The sequence below is a fragment of the Impatiens glandulifera genome, chromosome 4 (genome assembly GCF_907164915.1).
Source record: "Impatiens glandulifera chromosome 4, dImpGla2.1, whole genome shotgun sequence".
NCBI classification, from domain to species: Eukaryota; Viridiplantae; Streptophyta; class Magnoliopsida; order Ericales; family Balsaminaceae; genus Impatiens; species Impatiens glandulifera.
In genome coordinates, this window is record NC_061865.1 from 42,208,178 (window position 1) to 42,228,603 (window position 20,426).

The 20,426-nt window shown below is 28.0% G+C and overlaps 2 protein-coding genes across 3 annotated transcripts; one reads left to right on the plus strand and one right to left on the minus strand.

Moving 5' to 3' along the window:
- Positions 1–751: 751 nt before the first annotated feature.
- On the minus strand, positions 752–1,150 carry LOC124935150. The gene has a single exon (XM_047475604.1). The coding sequence runs from the start codon at positions 1,148–1,150 to the stop codon at positions 752–754; it is 399 nt and encodes a 132-aa protein (XP_047331560.1).
- An 8,778-nt stretch (positions 1,151–9,928) lies between these two features.
- LOC124936184 (UDP-arabinose 4-epimerase 1-like) lies at positions 9,929–16,792 on the plus strand. Of its 2 annotated transcripts, none has more exons than XM_047476657.1 (11): positions 9,929–9,993; positions 10,680–10,833; positions 11,607–11,731; positions 13,510–13,623; positions 13,876–13,983; positions 14,057–14,148; positions 15,149–15,290; positions 15,547–15,641; positions 15,813–15,942; positions 16,012–16,156; positions 16,241–16,792. In XM_047476657.1, the coding sequence occupies exons 2-11, from the start codon at positions 10,773–10,775 to the stop codon at positions 16,483–16,485; spliced, it is 1,257 nt and encodes a 418-aa protein (XP_047332613.1). In that variant the 5' UTR covers positions 9,929–9,993; positions 10,680–10,772; the 3' UTR covers positions 16,486–16,792. The 2 variants fall into 2 exon arrangements, with proteins under 2 accessions (XP_047332613.1, XP_047332612.1); XM_047476656.1 differs by having other exon boundaries at positions 9,946–10,072.
- The last annotated feature ends 3,634 nt before the right edge of the window (positions 16,793–20,426 follow it).

The following is a 20,426-nucleotide window of genomic DNA, read 5'->3' on the forward strand; positions in this document are numbered from 1 at the left end:
TTTCCATCTCCAAATGAACAATGATATCCCAATTTGTCCATACAAACAACAGAAATTAAATTACGTCTAAATGACGGTACAACAAAAGTATCCATTAAATCCAAATAGTAACCAGTACTTAATAACAATCTAAAATGCCCTATTGCTTCCACTTCTACCGATTTCCCATCTCCCACATAAATGCGTCTTTCAGCATCAATTGGTTTTCGGTAATTCAGGCAACCCTGCAATGAAACACTTATATTAGTAGTAGCACCAGAGTCTAACCACCAAGTGTTTCTTGGTACTGAAGCTAAATTAACTTCAGAACAAACTAAATTATGAAATGTACCTTTCTTAGCACGCCAAATACGGTACTTAGGACAATCTTTCTTTTGATGTCCTTCCTTCTTACAAAAGAAACAACTCTTATCAATTTTAACTTGAGATTGAGATTGAGTTCGTTTCTTTTGTGCTGGAAATTTATCATTAGCAGCCTCATTTTTCCTCTTTATACCCCTTTCTTTAGAGGTGCTTGCCAAATGAGCACTTTCAGTCTTGTTTTGCTTCAATCTCTCTTCCTCTTGTACACAAAATGAAATGAGCTCATTAAGAGACCATTTCTCCCTTTGACAGTTATAACTGACCTGAAATTGACTGAATTGAACTAGAAGAGATATAAGAACCAAGTGCACGAGTAAGTCTTCAGACATCTCGAGTTTGAGTGCTTTCAACTTAGAAGCAACATTAGACATCTCCATGATGTACTCCCTTATGTTTCCTTACCTTTAAACTTCATAGAAATTAGTCTCTTTAAAAGAGTGCTAGTTTCTGCTTTATCACTTTTCTCAAAGTACTTTTCGATTTTGGCAAGGAAATCTTTGGCATTGGTTATCTCATCAGATACCGCACCCCTAAAAGCCTCAGGTATGCCACGCTTTATGATCATAAGACTCAAACGATTAGAACGTTCCCACTTCTCATATATTCTCTTATCATGAGAGTTACTATCATCCGTAGTAGGAGTGGGCTCATCCATTCTAAACGAAAAGTCGATATCCATGCATCCGAGAACAATAAGAATGCTCTCTTTCCAATCCTTAAAATTACTTCCATTAAGGATCGGAATTGAATTAGCATTAGCAGATACAGTAGCAACAGCTGTACTCATAAAAAAAAACAAAATAATAAATTACATTAATAACATGCTCATGACTATAATATTAAGTAACAATTAAATTCAAATTATGATTTATCCCATCTCAAAATACTTAACACAACATTAATATCAAGTCTTTGGACAGTAATATTAATTGCTAATAGTATTTTGTTGTAATGATCAAACATTAATAATAAGACATGTCAAATAATAAAATCTATCTTTGGATAGATTAATTATTCACATAAATATGACTTTATAATTATTACATGTTTATCATCACAAGTATTTATGTAATTCGGTCAATTAATTATCAATCTTTGGATCAAATAATATAATCACATGAATTACACAATACTTACATTCAAAATTTTATTGAATCAATTTCAACAAACATTGTCACTTTGGTGATTATTTGTATCAATGAATACAATTCAATTAATGAACTATAATATCATTAATTTTGAATTTAAATGTCATATATATTATTGTATATAACCAAAATCAATAATATATTATTTTCTGAATAAACATATTATTTTGTTTTGATAAATGACATGTAGTTTAATTTAATTTTATTGTGAAATAAAATAAATTATACCTAATAAATTATATATTCCTCAATTCTCTCTTAAGATTTATAATATATTATATATTATATCAATCAATAATCTAAATAGTCGATTTAGGAGAAAATCTTAATATCCCTAAATTTTATCAACAAACAATTCCTCTGTTTAACCCTAAATCTTTATATTTTCACCAAATTTATATGAAATTATCACAAATTAATATATATATATATATATATATATATATATATATATATATATATATTCCTAATAACATGCTTTTATTATCAGCATGCATATAACATATAAATTCCAATGCATATTACTTGCATATTACTTTCATGCATATAAATTGTAAATTGCATGCATATAATTTCATATTAATTTTATGCATATAAATCTGCATATATCTAATATAATTTTCTCCTCACATAATTAAATCTGAATATGTTATCTACACCGATATAATTTATCATATAATTAAATCTGTATATTATATCTACATCGATATAATTTCCCACATAATTAAATATGCATATATATCTATCCCCATATAATTTCTCACATAATTAAATTAGGATGGCTCTGATACCAATTGTTAGATTATCTGAATTAAATCCTAATAATATATATGAGAAAAGAATACTACGATTAACATTAGCGGAAGCGTACGTCATCTCTTTCCTTATATTTGAAAGATTCTTTAGTTTTCTCTTCCTTTAGAAGTGGAATGGATCTTCCAATTGATGAGTACGTCAAATTTGTTTTCTCTCTCTGTTGATGGGGACGCAAAGAGGAAATTGAATCGTACATCAATTGGGGACCATACCGTTACAAAATAACCATAATGTTAGTTATTTTGGTTTAAACATTTCTAATTTAGCCCCTTCATAAAATTAGAAAGTTCACTTAGGTATCCTCACTTTATATTCATGACAAATACACCCATAAGCCTATAAACTTGATTTCTAATTAGATCACATTATTTTGGCTTAATTAAAAGATGATATTTGCACAATTATTTATTATAATAGTGACCCATAAATTCCAACAAAGCAAACAATCATTAATTAGGCTAATCCGGAATAGGGAACAGTTATTCTTGGTCGGGCTCTTAAATTTTTTTGTCACATTGTTGTCTCATCATCCCATCCCATATGAGGCTATTGACTTAATTTTTTACATTTTATTTTTATCTATATGACTAATTGTTATGCAATCATAGACAAGGGCGAATTCATCTTTTTCCCTTAAAATGTAAATATTATAGATACATGGATCTCGTGCATTTATACATGTAAAAATATAAACAAAATATTATTTATATATAAATATTTTAAATAAAAATAATATTATTCAAATATTTGAATTAGTTAATTTGTAAAATTAAATTTAATCTAAATTTAATGTTTATTTATATTTTTTAAATTCATGGATTGCCGAGTCGAGAGATGTGATTAATTTGGATATACATGTGAGAGTAAATGGATACTTGAGTCGGATTGTGAGTTGACACGACCATAAACTTAAAATTGTTAAAAATAAAATTAAAAATGTTATATGTGTGTTTCGAATTTGCAACCTAACCAAATAAGTACAACATTTTAATCAAATGTGATTGAGATGTGGTTTGTTGAAGAATAATAGACAAGTAACCATAGAAAGTGGTTAAAAAATATGAATCAAATATTTGATTGGCCAAAGTGTGAGGTCTCAATGTTAAATGTCAATTGAGATTGGTGGTTTTTTTCTTAGGGATAAAAGACGTATTAAAGTGTTATTAAGATGTGCTTTGTCGATAGATAAGAGATCGGTAATAAATGATCGTGAGGTCACGATATTAGAGGTTGATTAAAATTGGTGGTTGGTTTGCTGAAGTATATGAATTGTGTGAAAATGTGATTGAGATTGGTAGTTAGTTTTCTAGAAAAAAGATATAATACATGCAAACCAATCATATAAATGGACAACATTCAACATTCATTAGGTAAGAAGAAAATTAGTTTTAAAAAAAATTATGAAACATTTAATTTTGGAATAAATTATCGATTAAATCAAAGTTTTACTTTAATCTAATATTTTTTTATTGGTGTATACTTTGAAAAATAATAATATTAAAAAAATCATCTAATTAATTAATTTAATTTTTTTTATATTTATAAAATTTTAATTATTTAATATCCATAATGAGTAATAATTGACATTTATAAAAAAATAATAATAAATTGAATTTAATAAATTGTTTAAAAATAAATTAATTAATATAATAGTTAAAAAATATAAAAATATTTAAAATTAATATATATCCATATATAAATAATAATAACAATAATAATAAACATGTAATAATAACATTATTGTATACATAATTTAATTTATTTTTTATAATAATAAATTATTATAATAGATAATTGGATAAATATTAAAACATAATTAAATAAAAAAAATATGTGTTAATAAAAAAATGGGTTTATACAATGTCTTAATTTTTTTTATAATAATAAATTATTAAAAACTATTTAAAATTAATATATATATATATATATATATATAATTAAATAAAAAAATATATATGATAATAAAAAAGTAATTCTTTCAAGTATCTTAATTTATTTTTTTATAATAATAAATAATTATTAAATACATTTCCTAATAAATTTAAAACTTAAAATATTTAATTAAATATATTTTTCATTTTTAATTATTTTTTTATTAATTTATTATAAATTTTTATTTTTAACAAATATTTTTTTATTTTTTATATATTTCAGTCTTTTTAGTTAATAATATATTAAATATATTTTTCGTCAATTCTAAAATATTATTTCAGGTATATAATATCTTATTTTATTTTTTTATAATAATAAATAAAACTAAAATTCGATCACATTAAAAACATAACATATTTAGTTAAATATATTTTTAAATTTATTTTGTAAGTTATATATTTTTTAAATATATATATATATAAACATTATAAATTAAAATAACAAATATTTATTAGATTTATTAGATTTATGTATATATATATAATTAATAATTTTAATACTAAAATGAAAAAAAAAATGTATTATTAAAACATCTTTGCACTCATATATATTATCTAAAGTATCTTTCAATGATGCATGTATTATTATTCACCAATGTTTGTTTTACTCAAGTCGACATTCATCAGCATTCGATTACACTTTTCGGCATTAACTTATGCTCAAAATCATCCTTCGTGGGCGAATCCTTAGGTTTTCTCACTAATGTTTGCATTATTAAAGTCAGCATTCTCGTTTCCGTTTCATCTATCAATGTTCGCGCACCCACATATAATAATTGCTTTTAGAGGGATTCGAACAAATGTCCTAATTATAAAATGTTAACATTTTATCCGCTAGACCACTTATAATTGTTAAAATAATTTTATAATTTTGTGTATGTAGATATTTTGTATGTTACATTTTGAATAATTATATATACGACATAAAATTTTCATACTCATACAACTTTTTTTAATAAAAATAATTATATCTTTTATCATAATATTAAATAAAAATATTTTCGTTAATAATGATATATATAATAAAATTAATTAAATTTGTTAACCTAATTTTATTTATTAAATATAAGACATTGAGTACATATTTAAAAATTATTATAATTTTTTTGTTATTAAATTTATTTTGTTTTTTATGTTTTTCGTGTGCATCCCAACATTCGATACATATAGCATTTTTAATTTTATTTTTAACAGTTTTAATTTTATGGGCGGGTGAACCCACGATCTGACACAAGTATCTATTTACTCTCACATATATATCCAAATTAACCATTCTCAATTCCGGTCATACTTAAGCATTTGACTATGCCTTTTGGCTTTTTCTCACCCTCCATGTAAAATTTTTGCGGTCTTCAAAGGTGTATTCTTAAACATTCGATTACACATTTCAACATGATCTTAGGCCCTGAATCAACCTCGTTGACAAACGCTTAAGTTTTCTTATCAATGTTTGCTTTACTCAAATCTTCTATTTCGGTGTACAAACTGACATGACCACACTGCTACAACCACTAGTAAATTATTCAACCGATATTAGTGCGCGCACATATATATATATATATATAACTTTAAAATAATTAGTTAAATATAAAAGATTGACGGGAATAATATCATATTTATAACTTTTCTTGTAAATATTTTTCATATTTACCATTTAACTTAAAATATATCATTTTAACACCTAACCTTTAACATTGTTGTCAAATTTACACCCTAATGGACGGAATTTTTAAACTCTGTTAATATTTTTGACAGGTGGATAACACATAGTATATTAATTTGCCACGTCAATATTCACTTTTTTTTTAACAAAATTAAAAATTGTAATTTTATTAAAACAAACAAACCCAACAATTCTCAAACATTATCTCTTAGTTTGTCATTTCAATCCGATTCATTTCTACTCATACTTCACATTCTTGTTTCAGATTTCTTGATGATGATGTGAATAAATTCTTCGTATTCTTAGACATTCACCACCATTTCTACTCAAATTACATATTTCTATTTTAAGTTTTTAACAATTGATGATTATGTGAATTGGTTCTTCCTATTTCTGCGACGCCACTATTTCTATGTAAATTTCACATCTATTTCAGGTTTCTTGATGATGATGTGAACTGGTTTTGTTTCAGGTTTCTTGTTGATTGATGATGATATGAACTAGTTCTTTCTCTTCCTGTGATATTCGTCATTTCGCCTTAGTGGTGTCGTGGATTCCTTCTGGTCATCGGGTAGCTGTTGATGCTTCATATTAGACATTATCTCGTGTGCCAAGTCTGTTGTCCAAGAGCCGTGATGGGCTTGCCGTGTGGGCTTCTGTTCGTCTGGAATCGCGACAGGCTGTTGTTCGCCTTTAGAGTCGCGACATGTTCATATTCATTGAAAACGAGTTCTTTTACTTCCTTCTAGCATTTCAAATTACATTGAGGTAGAATTTTGGTCCTATCATTTTATTTACATTGCAAGGTGCGATTAGAATTATGGATTATATCCATCCTATTCGCTGCTTTGATCTTGGATTCAGTAATTCTCTATTTTGTGATTCTAATACTGAAATATAATAGATATTGTTACTATTATGTTCTGAAATTGGATAATTGTTACTGTTTTTTGAAGTTGGTTGTATTACAACATAATCTGATAATTCAATTCTAATTGTTAGCCCTTGATGAAGTTGCATAGTGATTGTTGTGTAACTGATAGCCTTACTTGTTACCTGGCTGTTCAGGTTTCTTGATGATGATGTGAATTGGTTTTTTCTCTCCCCGTGCTATTCGTCATTTCACCTGGTTGCATTCTAAGTTTTTATTGTTCTTTATTTTATTTTGATGATGGAGTTTTTTTAAATTGAAATCTATTTTTTTGCAGACGGTAAACTAGATAATACTTTTCAAAGGAGATTTAGTTGATGAAATTTTGTTTTCCGTCGTAGCCCTAATCCAAGACTTTACCTCAGCTAGTCGTCGATATGGACAGTGAAGAAGAAATGTATGTCTAGATGGGTATATATTGATTTGATAATAATGTCTGAACATGAAAACAATATTAAGAAACTTGAGTTGATGAATGAGTTATAATCGATCTCCGTCAAATTGAATCAATTGGAGAATGAATTGTAGGTGATCTCCACTAAAGTGAAGCAGTTGGAGAATATCACTTATTGAAGATTGAAGTGAAGATGAAATTTGTCAAATATTTGTTTATTTCTTTTATGCATAGTACATTTGATGTTTAAAGTGTTCTTAGTATTGTAATAGAATAAAAATATAAATATGCAACATTGCAAGATTTGTGATGAACTCCACATTAGTTAAAACTATATGGTCAATAAGATTTGTGTTTTGAATTTAATGGTAATTTGTTAAAGTTTATTATATTACTTAATGTATGTATTCTGTTTGTATTTAATGTATTCTAAGTAAATTATATAGGAAACGAAATAATACAAATAAAAATAAGACATTACACTTCAATATTGTATGTTAAGTAAATAATGATCCATGTATTTCCTCTCAATTTCATGATTTTAATATTTAGAATATTCATCAATTAATCTACTATTTTTAAAAAATTTAGTTGTTGTTAGGGAGAAATATATTTGCACTACTATGTTGATTTGTTAAAGAGGAATGTCATGAACAAGAGATTTAAGAATTGCATATTAGTGCATAAGTGACCCTATAACATCTCACCCACTTTAGTGGAGATCACCTGTAATTCATTCTCCAATTGCTTCAGACGGATATCGGAGATCGATTGTAACTCCTTCATCAACTCATGTTCCTTAATATTGTTTTAATGTTCAGACATTATTATTAAATAAATATATACCCATCTAGACATACCTTTCTTCTTCATTGTCCATATTGGCGACTAGCTGAGGAGAAGTCTTGGATTAGGGTTACGACGGAAAACAAAATTTCAATAACTAAATCTTTTTTGAAAAGTATTATCTAATTTACAGTATGCAAAAAATAGATTTTAATTTAAAAAACTCTATCATCAATCATCAAAATAGAATAAAGAACAACAAAAACCTAGAATGCAACCAGGTGAAATGACGAATATCACGTGAAAAGAAAGAATCAGTTCACATCATCATCAAGAAACCTGAACAGCCAGGTAATGAGTAAGGCTATCAGTTACACAACAATCGCTATGCAACTTCATCAAGGGATAACAATTATGTTGTAATACAACCAGCTTCAGAAAACAATAACAGTTATCCAATTTCAGAACATAATAGTAACAATATCTACTATATTTCAGTATCAGAATCACAGAATAGAGAATTACTGAATCCAAGATCAAAGCAGCGAATAGGATGAATATAATCCATAATTCTAATCGTACCTCGCAATGTGAATAAAATGATAGAACCGAAATTCTACCTCAATGTAATTTGAAATGCAAGAAGAAAGTAGAAGAACTCGTTTTCAATGAATATGAACAGGTCGCGACTCTAGAAGGCGAACATCAGTCTATCGTGATTCCAGACGAACAGAAGCCCATCACGGCTCTTGGGCAGCAGACTTGGCACACGCATATAATGTCTAATATGAAGCATCAACAGCTACCCGACGACTAGAAGGAATCCACGACACCACCAGGGTGAAATGACGAATATCACAGGAAGAGAAAAAACAAATTCATATCATCATCAATCATCAAGAAACCTGAAACAAAACCAGTTCACATCATCATCAAGAAACCTAAAATAGATGTGAAATTTACATAGAAATAGTGGCGTCACAGAAACAGAAAGAACCAGTTCACATAATCATCAATTGTTAAAAACCTAAAACAGAAATGTAAAATTTGAGTAAAAATGGTGATGAATGTCGGGGAATAAGAAGAATTTGTTCACATCATCGTCAAGAAATCTGAAACAAGAATGTAAAGTATGAGTAGAAATGAATCAGATTAAATTGAGAGATTAAGAGAAAATGTTTGAGTTTCTATTAGATAGAGTGGAAGAAATGACTGATAGAAGGTCTATTTGTTTTAATAAAATTACCATTTTTAATTTTGTTAAAAAAGAAAAGAAGTAAATATTGACTTGGCAAATTAATTATATTATGGGTTGTCCACCTGTCAAAATATTAACAGAGTTTATAAATTTCGTCCATTAAGGTATAAATTTGACAATAGTGTTAAAGGTTAGATGTTAAAATAATATATTTTAAATTAGATGAAATATATTTAGAAAATTATAAATATGATTTTATTTCCGAATAAAATATTATAAACATTAATTAAAATAAATTTAATATATTCCAATATTTCAAATTAAGTTATTTATATATTTTTTATTTATCCATTAAAAAATTATTATATTTTAATAATATAATTAATTTTAAGTAAAATTTAGAGATGGTCATAAATTTAGTTGACTAAATGATTTGAATAAACTATAACCATCTTAATAAATTGATTGTATTAAATCAAAATCTTATCATATTTTTTTTTGTTTCTCAGCCAATAATATTAACTATTATTCTTAATCTTATAATTTAAGTCATAGTTTAAAATATTAAATTATATTTATTATTTTTTTATGATATTAATTATTATTTATTTATATAAAATAAAATACATTTTATAAAAAATCAGCCAAATAATGTTGTCCCTAAAAATTAAAATATTAGAAAGAAAACCAGAGATAATTCAAATTTCATTCATCGTGCTCACCAAATATAGCTCATTCATGTCTGCAGAGAAATTTCCGCTCCGTACGTATTTAAGAAAACAAAATTCTCTCTCCCTCTCATGTTTATGCATTGTCATTCAAACATTTTCATCGTAAAACAGGTTTTCTTTTGATTCTTCTTCATCGCTCTTCAGAATCCCACACCCTTTTCCTATATCCTGTACGTTGTTGTTTTATATATGTTTTCTCATCTCTTTGTTAGCGTTTGAGACTCCCGCTTAACCTGTTCCCTGTTATCTATACATACGATTGTGTTTCATTTTCGTATCATTAAGCCTAGATATATGTTGGTAGTTTAGGTAGGCGTTTATGGAGGGGATGGAAACAACCCCTGTAATTTTCTGTTAATTTTTCTTTTCAAATTACATCTTGCATTATTGTGGATTGCTGTGTATTTGTGGGTTTTCATGGGTTTCTCTATCTCTTTCTGGTTAAGGATGATTTTGTAATCTCAACTGATTCAATTGCTTTTACAATTAAAAAGACTTTCTCTGCCTTCATGAACAAATTTATGAGTTTCATATCCAAATATAGGGTTCAATTTCTTTCCTGTGGTTGGTTTGTGCTTTTCTTTATCCTTGCAATGTATCTAAGATTTGAACTAGGTTTGTTTGTTTTTTCTCATGTTGTTTGTTTTTCCTAATTATGCACAATTGCACTTTCTGATCACTTTCAGTTTTTCTTTGTGAAATCTTCTAAAACTTACAGGTATAAACTGTGTTTATCAACAGATCATCGACTTAAAGATATCAATTCTGATTGAATCATTGATTGGTATTAAAGACTAGGGAATTTGTTGAAATGCTAAACCTTAACAGGTCAAGAACTCAGCCAAGGCCTGCGAGATCTGTTCCCTTGGGAGGTAAGATAGCTCATTATTTTTACTCTTAATGTTTATTTCTGAGTTATAGAAATCTATATTTTCTCTCTTAATTTTGGACAAATACAAAGTATTAATAAGTGGTTTGAATTTGGTTATGTGTCTGTAAAGATTGTATTATTTAAGTTTAGATTGAAACAAAATCCATTACATGATATGGGCTATGAAACTTAGAAAATAATTGCGTGGCCAGCTTGACTGTATTTGCCTTACTTGATAATTGAATGAAACAAAACATTTGATATATTGAATTTTCTAGTTGTTTCTATTTTGTAAATGTTTAAGTTTGTATGATAAAGTTGTTGCGAATTGTGAACTTTTGCGACAATCTTTTTCAATACAAACAACGAGATAGAGCAAAAGATTGGGAAAGTCTTTACCAATCAAATACAAATCTAAATCCAAAGAACCATCAAAGCCTTTCCTAACTGAAAATAAAATCAACAAAAATATCATATCTCAATCTTCAGAGTTTGATCACCCCATTTTTTACATGTTCTGTATTGACTGTTAGTTATTTTCTTTCTATCCCCATTTTTACTTGAATTTAAGGGTCATTTAGTATTCTATTTCCTCAATTTAGTATTTCTTTCAACCAATTTAGTATTTCTTACTTGAATGATAAGGGTCATTTAACGACACTTTTATAGCTTAAATAATCACTGTTTATGAGTCAATTCTTCCCATGTGTGTGCCATTTCATTACTATAAGGTGGAGTATTGATTTTAAGCCTAGTATGCTTTTCTTTGTGTAGGCTTGGATTATTCAGATCCAAAGAAGAAGAACAACTATGTAGGGAAACTTGTGTTGGTGACTATTCTCACTATAATCTGCATCTTCTTGCTGAAACAATCCCCAAAGTATAACAATCCAAGTCAGGTGACTTCTTACATACCCCTTGTTTGGAATTACTGTATGTCTACTAAGCCTCATCTGTTTGGTCTCAATAATCACAAGCAGAGTTACATTCAGATATATTCAAAGCATTATTGCTCCTATTTTCACAAAAAAAAAATTATAGGTATATATTTAAGATGAGAAATATATTTACACACAAGTTACATTGCTAAATATAATAATAAAAATATATATTCACTACCTTCTTCAAACTCAAGTGGAAGAGAATTGAATAACTTGAGAGTGGAGACCAGATCTTAAAAATGTTGAGTAGGATAAGATTTGATAAAAAAAAAAAATGAGAATCAATTGTATGATACAACGATAGATTCAGATTTGAGAGGTGACAACTCCAACAAAGGATTGTGATGGAAGACATGGATAAGTCAGTTCAAACAATAATTCATCCTTACGTTCTGTTTCAAGTATCTTATCCTACACAATACAATCATGACTTGAAAAAGATAAGTTAAAACCAAGATCACATAATTGTCCGAAAAAGATAAGAATTAAGGAAAATTTTGGAATAAAAAGAGTTTCTAGCAAGGACAATATAGAAGTTTGAGCGGTGCAAATAGTTTAAACATGCAAGGTAGTATTATCAACAGTATAGACAAAATTGAGAGAATATACTTTTTAGGGATGTAAGAAAAACCATGAGGTGGAAGTTGTGATAAGACTAAGGAATATGTAAGTCATAAGGAATTTGTAGTGTCATGATCTAATTAGAGGTGTTGAAAAAGTGACCGAGAGGTCTTTAAGGGAGAATTTGAGTGAAATGCTCTCTAATGAAGTATATATGACAGTAGCAATGCAGATTGAGAAGATAAGATGAATTCCTTTATACTACGTTTTTGTTGATCATTTATCTGCATTCATAAATATGGTGTCCACGTTTCTTAACGTAATTTCAAGAGCCATTGAGATTTTTGAGTAGCCAAGACCAAATCAACCGATAATGCAACAATTTTTTCAAACGATAATGCAACAAGTTTTTCTACACAATGACTGTAAGCGAACATTTTTAGTGATTAATTCTTTAATCACAATGTTGAGGTTTCACAAAGATCCTCGATGAAAAAGAGAACGTTGAATATTTTCAAAATTGTCTTGGAGAGTCATAAACAAATGCCATGTATGTTTACGATTACGAAGATTGACATAAAATATATTGGTAAATATAATAATATATACGTTAAGAAAAATTTACAAATTCTTTATTTGAAAAAAATTGAATGATCTAAAAGACAACCTGAATCATTATCTATAAAAAAACTAGATCAACACTTAGAATGAAGAAAAAGTATTTACACTAAATGAAGCAAAAAAATCATACTATAATCTAAATTATCATTAGAAAAAAAATCATACCAAACAAAAAAAAATCACTTTTAACTAATGATTATCAAATTGGAACGTGATTGTAACAAAATATTAATTTTATTGTTATCAAGAACCAAAGTTTTAGTTTGCAAGTTGAATGTAGGCCATTATTTTTTCTTTCCTTTGGATTTTTTGCTCACTTGTTTCCTCTCATAGTTTGAAATTTGAACCATATTTAATTTCTCATGTTCTTGATATATATATGTAGCCCTTTTCTTTGATTTCAAATGGTTATAATCTCTCTATTTCCCCTCTTAAGATCTTATTTGTGTTCTAAAAACTCTTATTAACTTTAACTTATTCTCATGTTAAGATAATGGCACCTGAATTTTGTCATTCGTAATAATTTCATTGATTTTTAACTATTTCTTCTATAGTTCTCACGTCATGAACCTGGGGTTACTCATGTGCTAGTAACAGGAGGGGCTGGTTACATTGGATCACATGCTTCGTTACGACTTCTGAAGGATTCATATCGTGTGACGATAGTGGTATCTCCTTTATCATTTATTAAAAGTCTTTAACTCATTGGAATCAACTCCTAACTATGTATAATCCCAAATAGTCTTGTGATAGAGACTTTTTTAACAATCTTAATTCCAGCTTAGGGTTTGAACCATGTTACATACTTATAAAGAAGAAAAGGAGAAAGAGAAATATTGTATTCTTGGTTGATGTATTTTGGTGTTTCAATTTGACATATGTGAGAGCTTTGACTGAAAAAATGGAATTGATTTTGATAGGATAATCTTTCTCGAGGAAATTTGGGAGCTATTAGGGTGTTGCAAGACTTATTTCCAGAACCTGGAAGAATCCAATTTATTTATGCAGATCTGGGGGATTCAAAAGATGTATCCTAAGCTGCTTCTTATAATCCATGTAGTCTATCATCTTCTATCTTCTGTTCCTTAATCAATATGTCAGGTAAATAGAATATTTTCTGAAAATGCATTTGATGCTGTAATACACTTTGCTGCTGTTGCCTATGTTGGAGAGAGCACCCTTGATCCTCTAAAGTAAGTACACTTACTGTTGGTTTAACAAAATATTCATATATAGATTTTGTCTTAAGCTATTTGTGTATTTTATCTTGTTAGAGATAATGTTGTTTATATTATCCTGCTATATGATTGCATCATTCTATTATCTGTCTGGAAGCCTATAAATATGAAGGCTGTAATGTTTACTATCAATAAAAGCATTAGCAAAGTGTAGCTTACACTTGTTTTCTTCTATCACTCTAAATCCTCATTTCTTCTTCACCAACATGAACATCATACATGGTATTTGACAATTTGAATATTTATCAAGCATGTTTTTGGACACGGATACCCTTATTTCCCCTTTTTTTAAGGTGTAACAATTTTTCATAATGCAGATTATTAAGTCTTGGTTTCCATACCAGGCCTGTTAAATGTTTTTATATGACTATTGTACATATATTGGCTTGATTTGGAAAATCTTTTATATTTGGATCCAATCTAGATGAGAAATTGCCAATGAATGACTCGGTATATTTTAATAGGATTGGAATGAGAGGTGGTTGGATACACCAGAAATCATTACATTTTCAAACTCTTCCCAGGATGATCCAACCATCCCATTATCATTTGGACAGTTGATAGATATTTTATAAAAGAAAATTGGGTCCTCACTAAGCCCAATAGAACACACCACCTCTAAGCCAGAGCAATTCTATATTCAACATATTTTTTGGTTCAGATATACCCCCATTTCTATATGTGATTTCATGCATACGCACACCTGAATGAGAAATCTGGCCAAAATGGTGTTTCTAAATCAAACGGATTGGTCTTTCATTGGAACTCTTCCTTGACTCGGCTCATAAGAGATGTCTCCTTTATTGTAGAGTTTTATAGTTTTAGCTATTGTTTATCGAGTTGTGTATTTAAAAGAATTGATAAAACCCATTGTAAAATTATTCATTCAATATACCCAGAAATCAATTAGCTTTTCTATATATATTCCCCATTCTTATACTGTTTTGACTCATAGGTATTACCATAATATCACATCCAACACATTGGTGGTATTAGAGGCAATGGCGGCTCATGGAGTGAAGACATTAATTTATTCTAGTACCTGTGCAACTTATGGAGAACCAGAAAAAATGCCTATTACTGAGCTCACTCCCCAGGTAATGAGTTAAAAATGATCGATATAAGTGATATCAAATTGTTGCCAATTTGGAAACACTTTCCTTTCTGAATCTGGATCTAGTAGAGAAATCGTTAATGAATATATGAATCTGAGTCAAACTATGTTCAAATATGCGTCCATCTTAAAAGGTATTCCCATCTAGATGCACGCCCAGATGAAAAGTTTGAGACAATGGTGTTTCCATGTGAAGTACAACTCTTGATGAAACTAAATTTTCTTATGCTTAACTGTAGCTTCCAATCAATCCATACGGAAAAGCGAAGAAGATGTCTGAAGATATCATCTTGGATTTTCACAAGAACTCAGATATGGCTATCATGATATTAAGGTGTGAAAGTTAAAGTTGACACGAGTCTTACAATTAAGAGGATTATCATATGCCTAAGATTCTGATGTATGTGAATTACTGGTGAAAATGAAGGAAAAATACTTTCATCATCTGTAAACAATTGTCTTGAATGAAAAACAGTTTCATCATCTGTAAACAATTGTCTTGCAGATATTTCAATGTAATTGGTTCTGACCCAGAAGGAAGACTTGGAGAAGCCCCTCGTGCAGAGCTGCGTGAACATGGAAGAATATCCGGTGCTTGCTTTGATGCTGCACGAGGAATCACTCCTGGGCTTAAAGTATGCCAACTTTCTCTTTCGACTGACATAAAACTTTTTTCCACCATTTTAATTGTTTTCTTTCTGCAGGTGAGGGGAACTGACTATAAAACTCGAGATGGGACATGCGTAAGAGATTACATTGACGTCAATGATCTTGTTGATGCTCATGTCAAAGCACTTGAAAAGGCTGTCACCTCAAAAGTAGGAATTTACAACGTTGGAACAGGAACAGGTTCTATTTCTTTCTGTGGTCTGTGTGTGTAATTGCTGGATAATTGGAAGAATAATATTATTACAACTATTTGATAATCTGCAGGTAGGTCTGTGAGAGAATTTGTGGAGGCTTGTAAGAAGGCAACGGGTGCAAATATAAAAGTGGAATATCTCGAAAGACGACCGGGTGATTATGCCGAGGTGTATAGTGACCCAACAAAAATCAGGGAAGAACTCAATTGGACTGCAACATTCACTGATCTTCAACAGAGTTTGCAGATTGCTTGGAAATGGCAGAAATCTCATGTCAATGGCTATGAAATGCCGTCCCTGGTTTCTTCATTCTAACTTCTCTCTCAGCTTTTCAAGAATCAGACTTTGGTTTTGGAAGAGCCATGAAGATGAAGAAGAGTAAAAATATTGTTCTTAGGGAGGTGGTAGGCAGCCCATTATTTATTAACTATTTTTTTTAATCTGTCTATAGATTCTTCAAAGACTCAAATAACATAGTTATTATTATTGATAAAAAAAAATTATTTTTTAGTAAGAATTTGTGTTTTAGAAAAAATTAACACTAATATTATAATTATAGTTATTATTCAAAGGAGATAGAATTATACTAAATATTTTATTTGTATTATTAATAATATAAAACACTTATCATGGTAATTTATATGTATGGATCCTTATACTTTTATATTTATATATATTTATATATATTTATATATATATAAATATATATATATATATATATATTTATTAGTTTTCGAATTGTCGAGTAGAAAACGATAGTTAATTTGGATATATATGTGAGAGTAAATGATACTTGGATCGGATCATTGTTGAACCGCGCATAAACTTAAAATCATTGTTGAACCGCGCATAAACTTAAAACGGTTAAAAATAAAATAAAAAATGTTATATATATATATGTTTTGAATTTGCAAATTAATAAATAAAATATAATCATTTAATCAATTAGGCTATGACTTTATATTTTAAATTTAATACAAAATTTGATGACGTGCGACATACATAACAATATAAGTTCAATTTTATATCTTCTCTTCTAGTCTAACGACAATAAGAAGTGGATATTAACCTTAAGTTTCCTAGGTTCGAGCTCGTCAGGTGGTAAGTTATGTGTTTGGTTAAGTGTGTTTGCGGATTACATACTTAATTTGTTGTTCAATTTTTATGTATCAAATAAAATCAACTTTTTAATAATGAACTTCAAACTGTCTGGATTGTAGGTTCGAGATCTGTGGTTAATTTGGATATATATGTGAGAGTAAATACATACTAAGTCGGGTTGTGGGTTGATCCGCCAATAAATTTGAAACGATTAAATTTAAAAAATTAAATTAAATATGATATATATAAGTTTCAAACTTGTAACAAATAAAACAAGTTCAACACTTTAACCATTTAATAAATGACCCAAGAAGTCAAAATAGCTTTGCATACATGTTTGCTACCACCGCGGGTATGACTTAAATTCATAGAGAAAATGAGATATTGAAATCACCATTTTATGCACTCAAACTCTGGTCTTAATTGCTATGTGCGAGAAAATAAATGTATCAATTTTATTAAATATATCAAGAGTCAAATAAAATTTAGTTCAAAGTCAAAGATCTTGAAAACTCTCTAAAAATATTTTTTTCCGACAAAGTAAGTTTTTAAAAATCATTTCTTATAGTAAGTCAACAAAAATCCTTCTCCGAGAGTTAAAATTTAGATTATCGTTTATACGCGATAATGAATTTATAACCAATATCTCAAAAATCGAAGAAAAAGAAACTTGACTTCTTTTTGAGATGGTCCAAAAATATCATGACAATAAAATTAAAAACAAAACTCTAAAAATATTTTGAATCCAAATATCATGAATCTTTAAAAATTGTTAAAAGGATAAGAGATTGATTAAATCAACTATTGACAAAATTATATAATTATCTTTTCCAAACAAAATACTAATGCTAGGGGCATTATAAAAAATACATCCCCTCTATTAAAATTATTCTCTTAGAATAATTTATTAGGAGTACTATCCTTTCTTGTAAATAAAACTATAACTCACTATTGTCACTTTCCAGACATATTATGGAGCACTATTTGAAGAGAATAAAAGGATTGATCTCTGGAATAATATTACAAATTTTTTCTTAAAAATAATTTAGGAGTTGTTTACTCTTGTAAAGAAAATTTAAATTGGAGACCAAATCAATTGTAAAGATCAAATTTAAAAAAAGAAAGGGGAAAACTTTCAATTGAAATAATCTCCAATTAAGGTACTCGTTGGACGCTCTATTATATCAAATCCTAGCATGAATAAAATGTTAATCCATGTCAGAGTACGTAATCAAATCAAAATCTATTATCTACAATTATAAATTATATAATCACCACAAAAACGATATATTTATTAAGAGTGTATGTGAATAAATAATTTGTTATTATTCATGTCAAATAAAAATTTATATTTTATATTTTGATAGTACCTAGTATATGATTGTTCACAACGTTATTTATTATTAACTTACGTAATAATTTGTTATAATTCACGTCAAATCAAAATTTATCTTTCAATAATACCTACGATTATCTATAAATGATCCTTCTAAGGAAAATGATATTTGTTAATAGCAAACGTAAATACTTGTTTAAGATTAATGACCCATCTTTGGATGGTACCCGGCGGTATTTATATATGATCACCGGTATTTATATATGATCATCATGAAGAAAACAAAATAGCTTTAGCAAATACTTTGTTAAGATTTATGTGAAATTAAAACTCAATAGATTTTAAAAAAAAACTACACTATTATCATCTGCTGAATTTGAGAAAAAGAAAAAGAAAAAAATCTTTAGTGCCGCTGAATTTGACCAAAAATTTATGTGCCGCTGAATTTGACTAAAAGAAAACTCTAAGGTTTATCTTTAAAAGATAACTCCAAGCAAAAATAAAAATAAAAATAAAATAAAATCTTTAACGATAAGGGATGATTTAAGTGAATTTGGTATGTTACTTGTTTTAACTTTACCAAATAAATAAATATAGAAAAAAATTTCAATTTTATTATTGAATTATAACGGAATATTCATATATATCATTGAACTAGTTTTTGTTCGTTTATACCACTATATTTGAGTTTAATGTTCATCTATATCATTAATTAACAAAAATATACCACTATATTTGAGTTTAATGCTCTTCTATATCATTAACTAACAAAAAAATATCTAAATTCATTAAGTTTTTCGTTAAATGATGACACATGCGATGCAATGAAATGTCATTTTTTTAAAATTAATATATATTATAGTTTTAATTTTATTCACAATTTTTAAATAATAATTTTTTTTCCATTTCCTGAGAAATTAACCAAACAACCTATAATTTTGAGAGGTATTAACAATAATTTATTTATTTTTAATTAATATATTTTTAACATTTATTTTTATTAATCTTCCAAAACAATAAAACAATAAACTACCGTACCTCCATAAAAGTTTTACTATTTAGAAGTTTAAATAATTTGGAGAACATGTCTCTCAAAATATAAAGATTTTGTTATTTAGAATTTAAAAAATATATATAATATATATTAATTTAAAAAAAATAACATATCAATCACGTGTGTTATTATTAAATGTCATTTTGGGATAATTTTTTCCGGCTTAACTGATAATTGATTAGGAAACGGGACCGAGATAATATTTGTGTGCCATGTTTCGACTCTTCTCTGATTTCAATATGCTCTCAACACTAATAAACCTAATAAAATATATGACGTTACTTATATATTTATTTATTTATAATATTTTATAATTTTGTCCCGACATTAATTTAATCCAAACAAACCCGATAATCGAAATATATACCCTTAGATCAAACAAGTTCCATTAGTTGAACAAGAAAAAATGAGAGATAAGAGAAGAAAAAGAGGTGGGGACCGTGAGCACCGCTTGACTAAGAATATTTAAATTATATACAGTTAATTTCCTTGTTCTATAAATCATAGAGAAAAATTTGAAGTTATTTGTTAGTAATAGAGCCATCTACTAGCTAAAGCAATGACAAGATCATTTACAGTCCTTCTTTTGGTCTTAGCCTTGCTGTTTTCTCCTCTTTTGGAGAAATCCGATGCCACAAGAGTTGGTCGAGAACGTAAATATTCTTTATCTTTTTTCGTAATTATTGTTAGAAGAATGATTGGGATGTGAGCGAATCGTACAACGAAAGTGACATCACTCTTATACGAAAGAGACATCGTTGTACG

What these genes read in the sequence shown, in the direction of transcription:
- LOC124935150 (XM_047475604.1), bottom strand. Translation starts at nt 1,150, where the DNA reads ATGAGTACAGCTGTTGCTACTGTATCTGCTAATGCTAATTCAATTCCG.
- LOC124936184 (XM_047476657.1), top strand. Translation starts at nt 10,773, where the DNA reads ATGCTAAACCTTAACAGGTCAAGAACTCAGCCAAGGCCTGCGAGATCT. An exon ending in TTACTGAGCTCACTCCCCAG is followed by an intron (nt 15,291 to 15,546) that starts GTAATGAGTTAA and finishes GCTTAACTGTAG; the next exon opens with CTTCCAATCAATCCATACGG. An exon ending in GAATCACTCCTGGGCTTAAA is followed by an intron (nt 15,943 to 16,011) that starts GTATGCCAACTT and finishes TTCTTTCTGCAG; the next exon opens with GTGAGGGGAACTGACTATAA.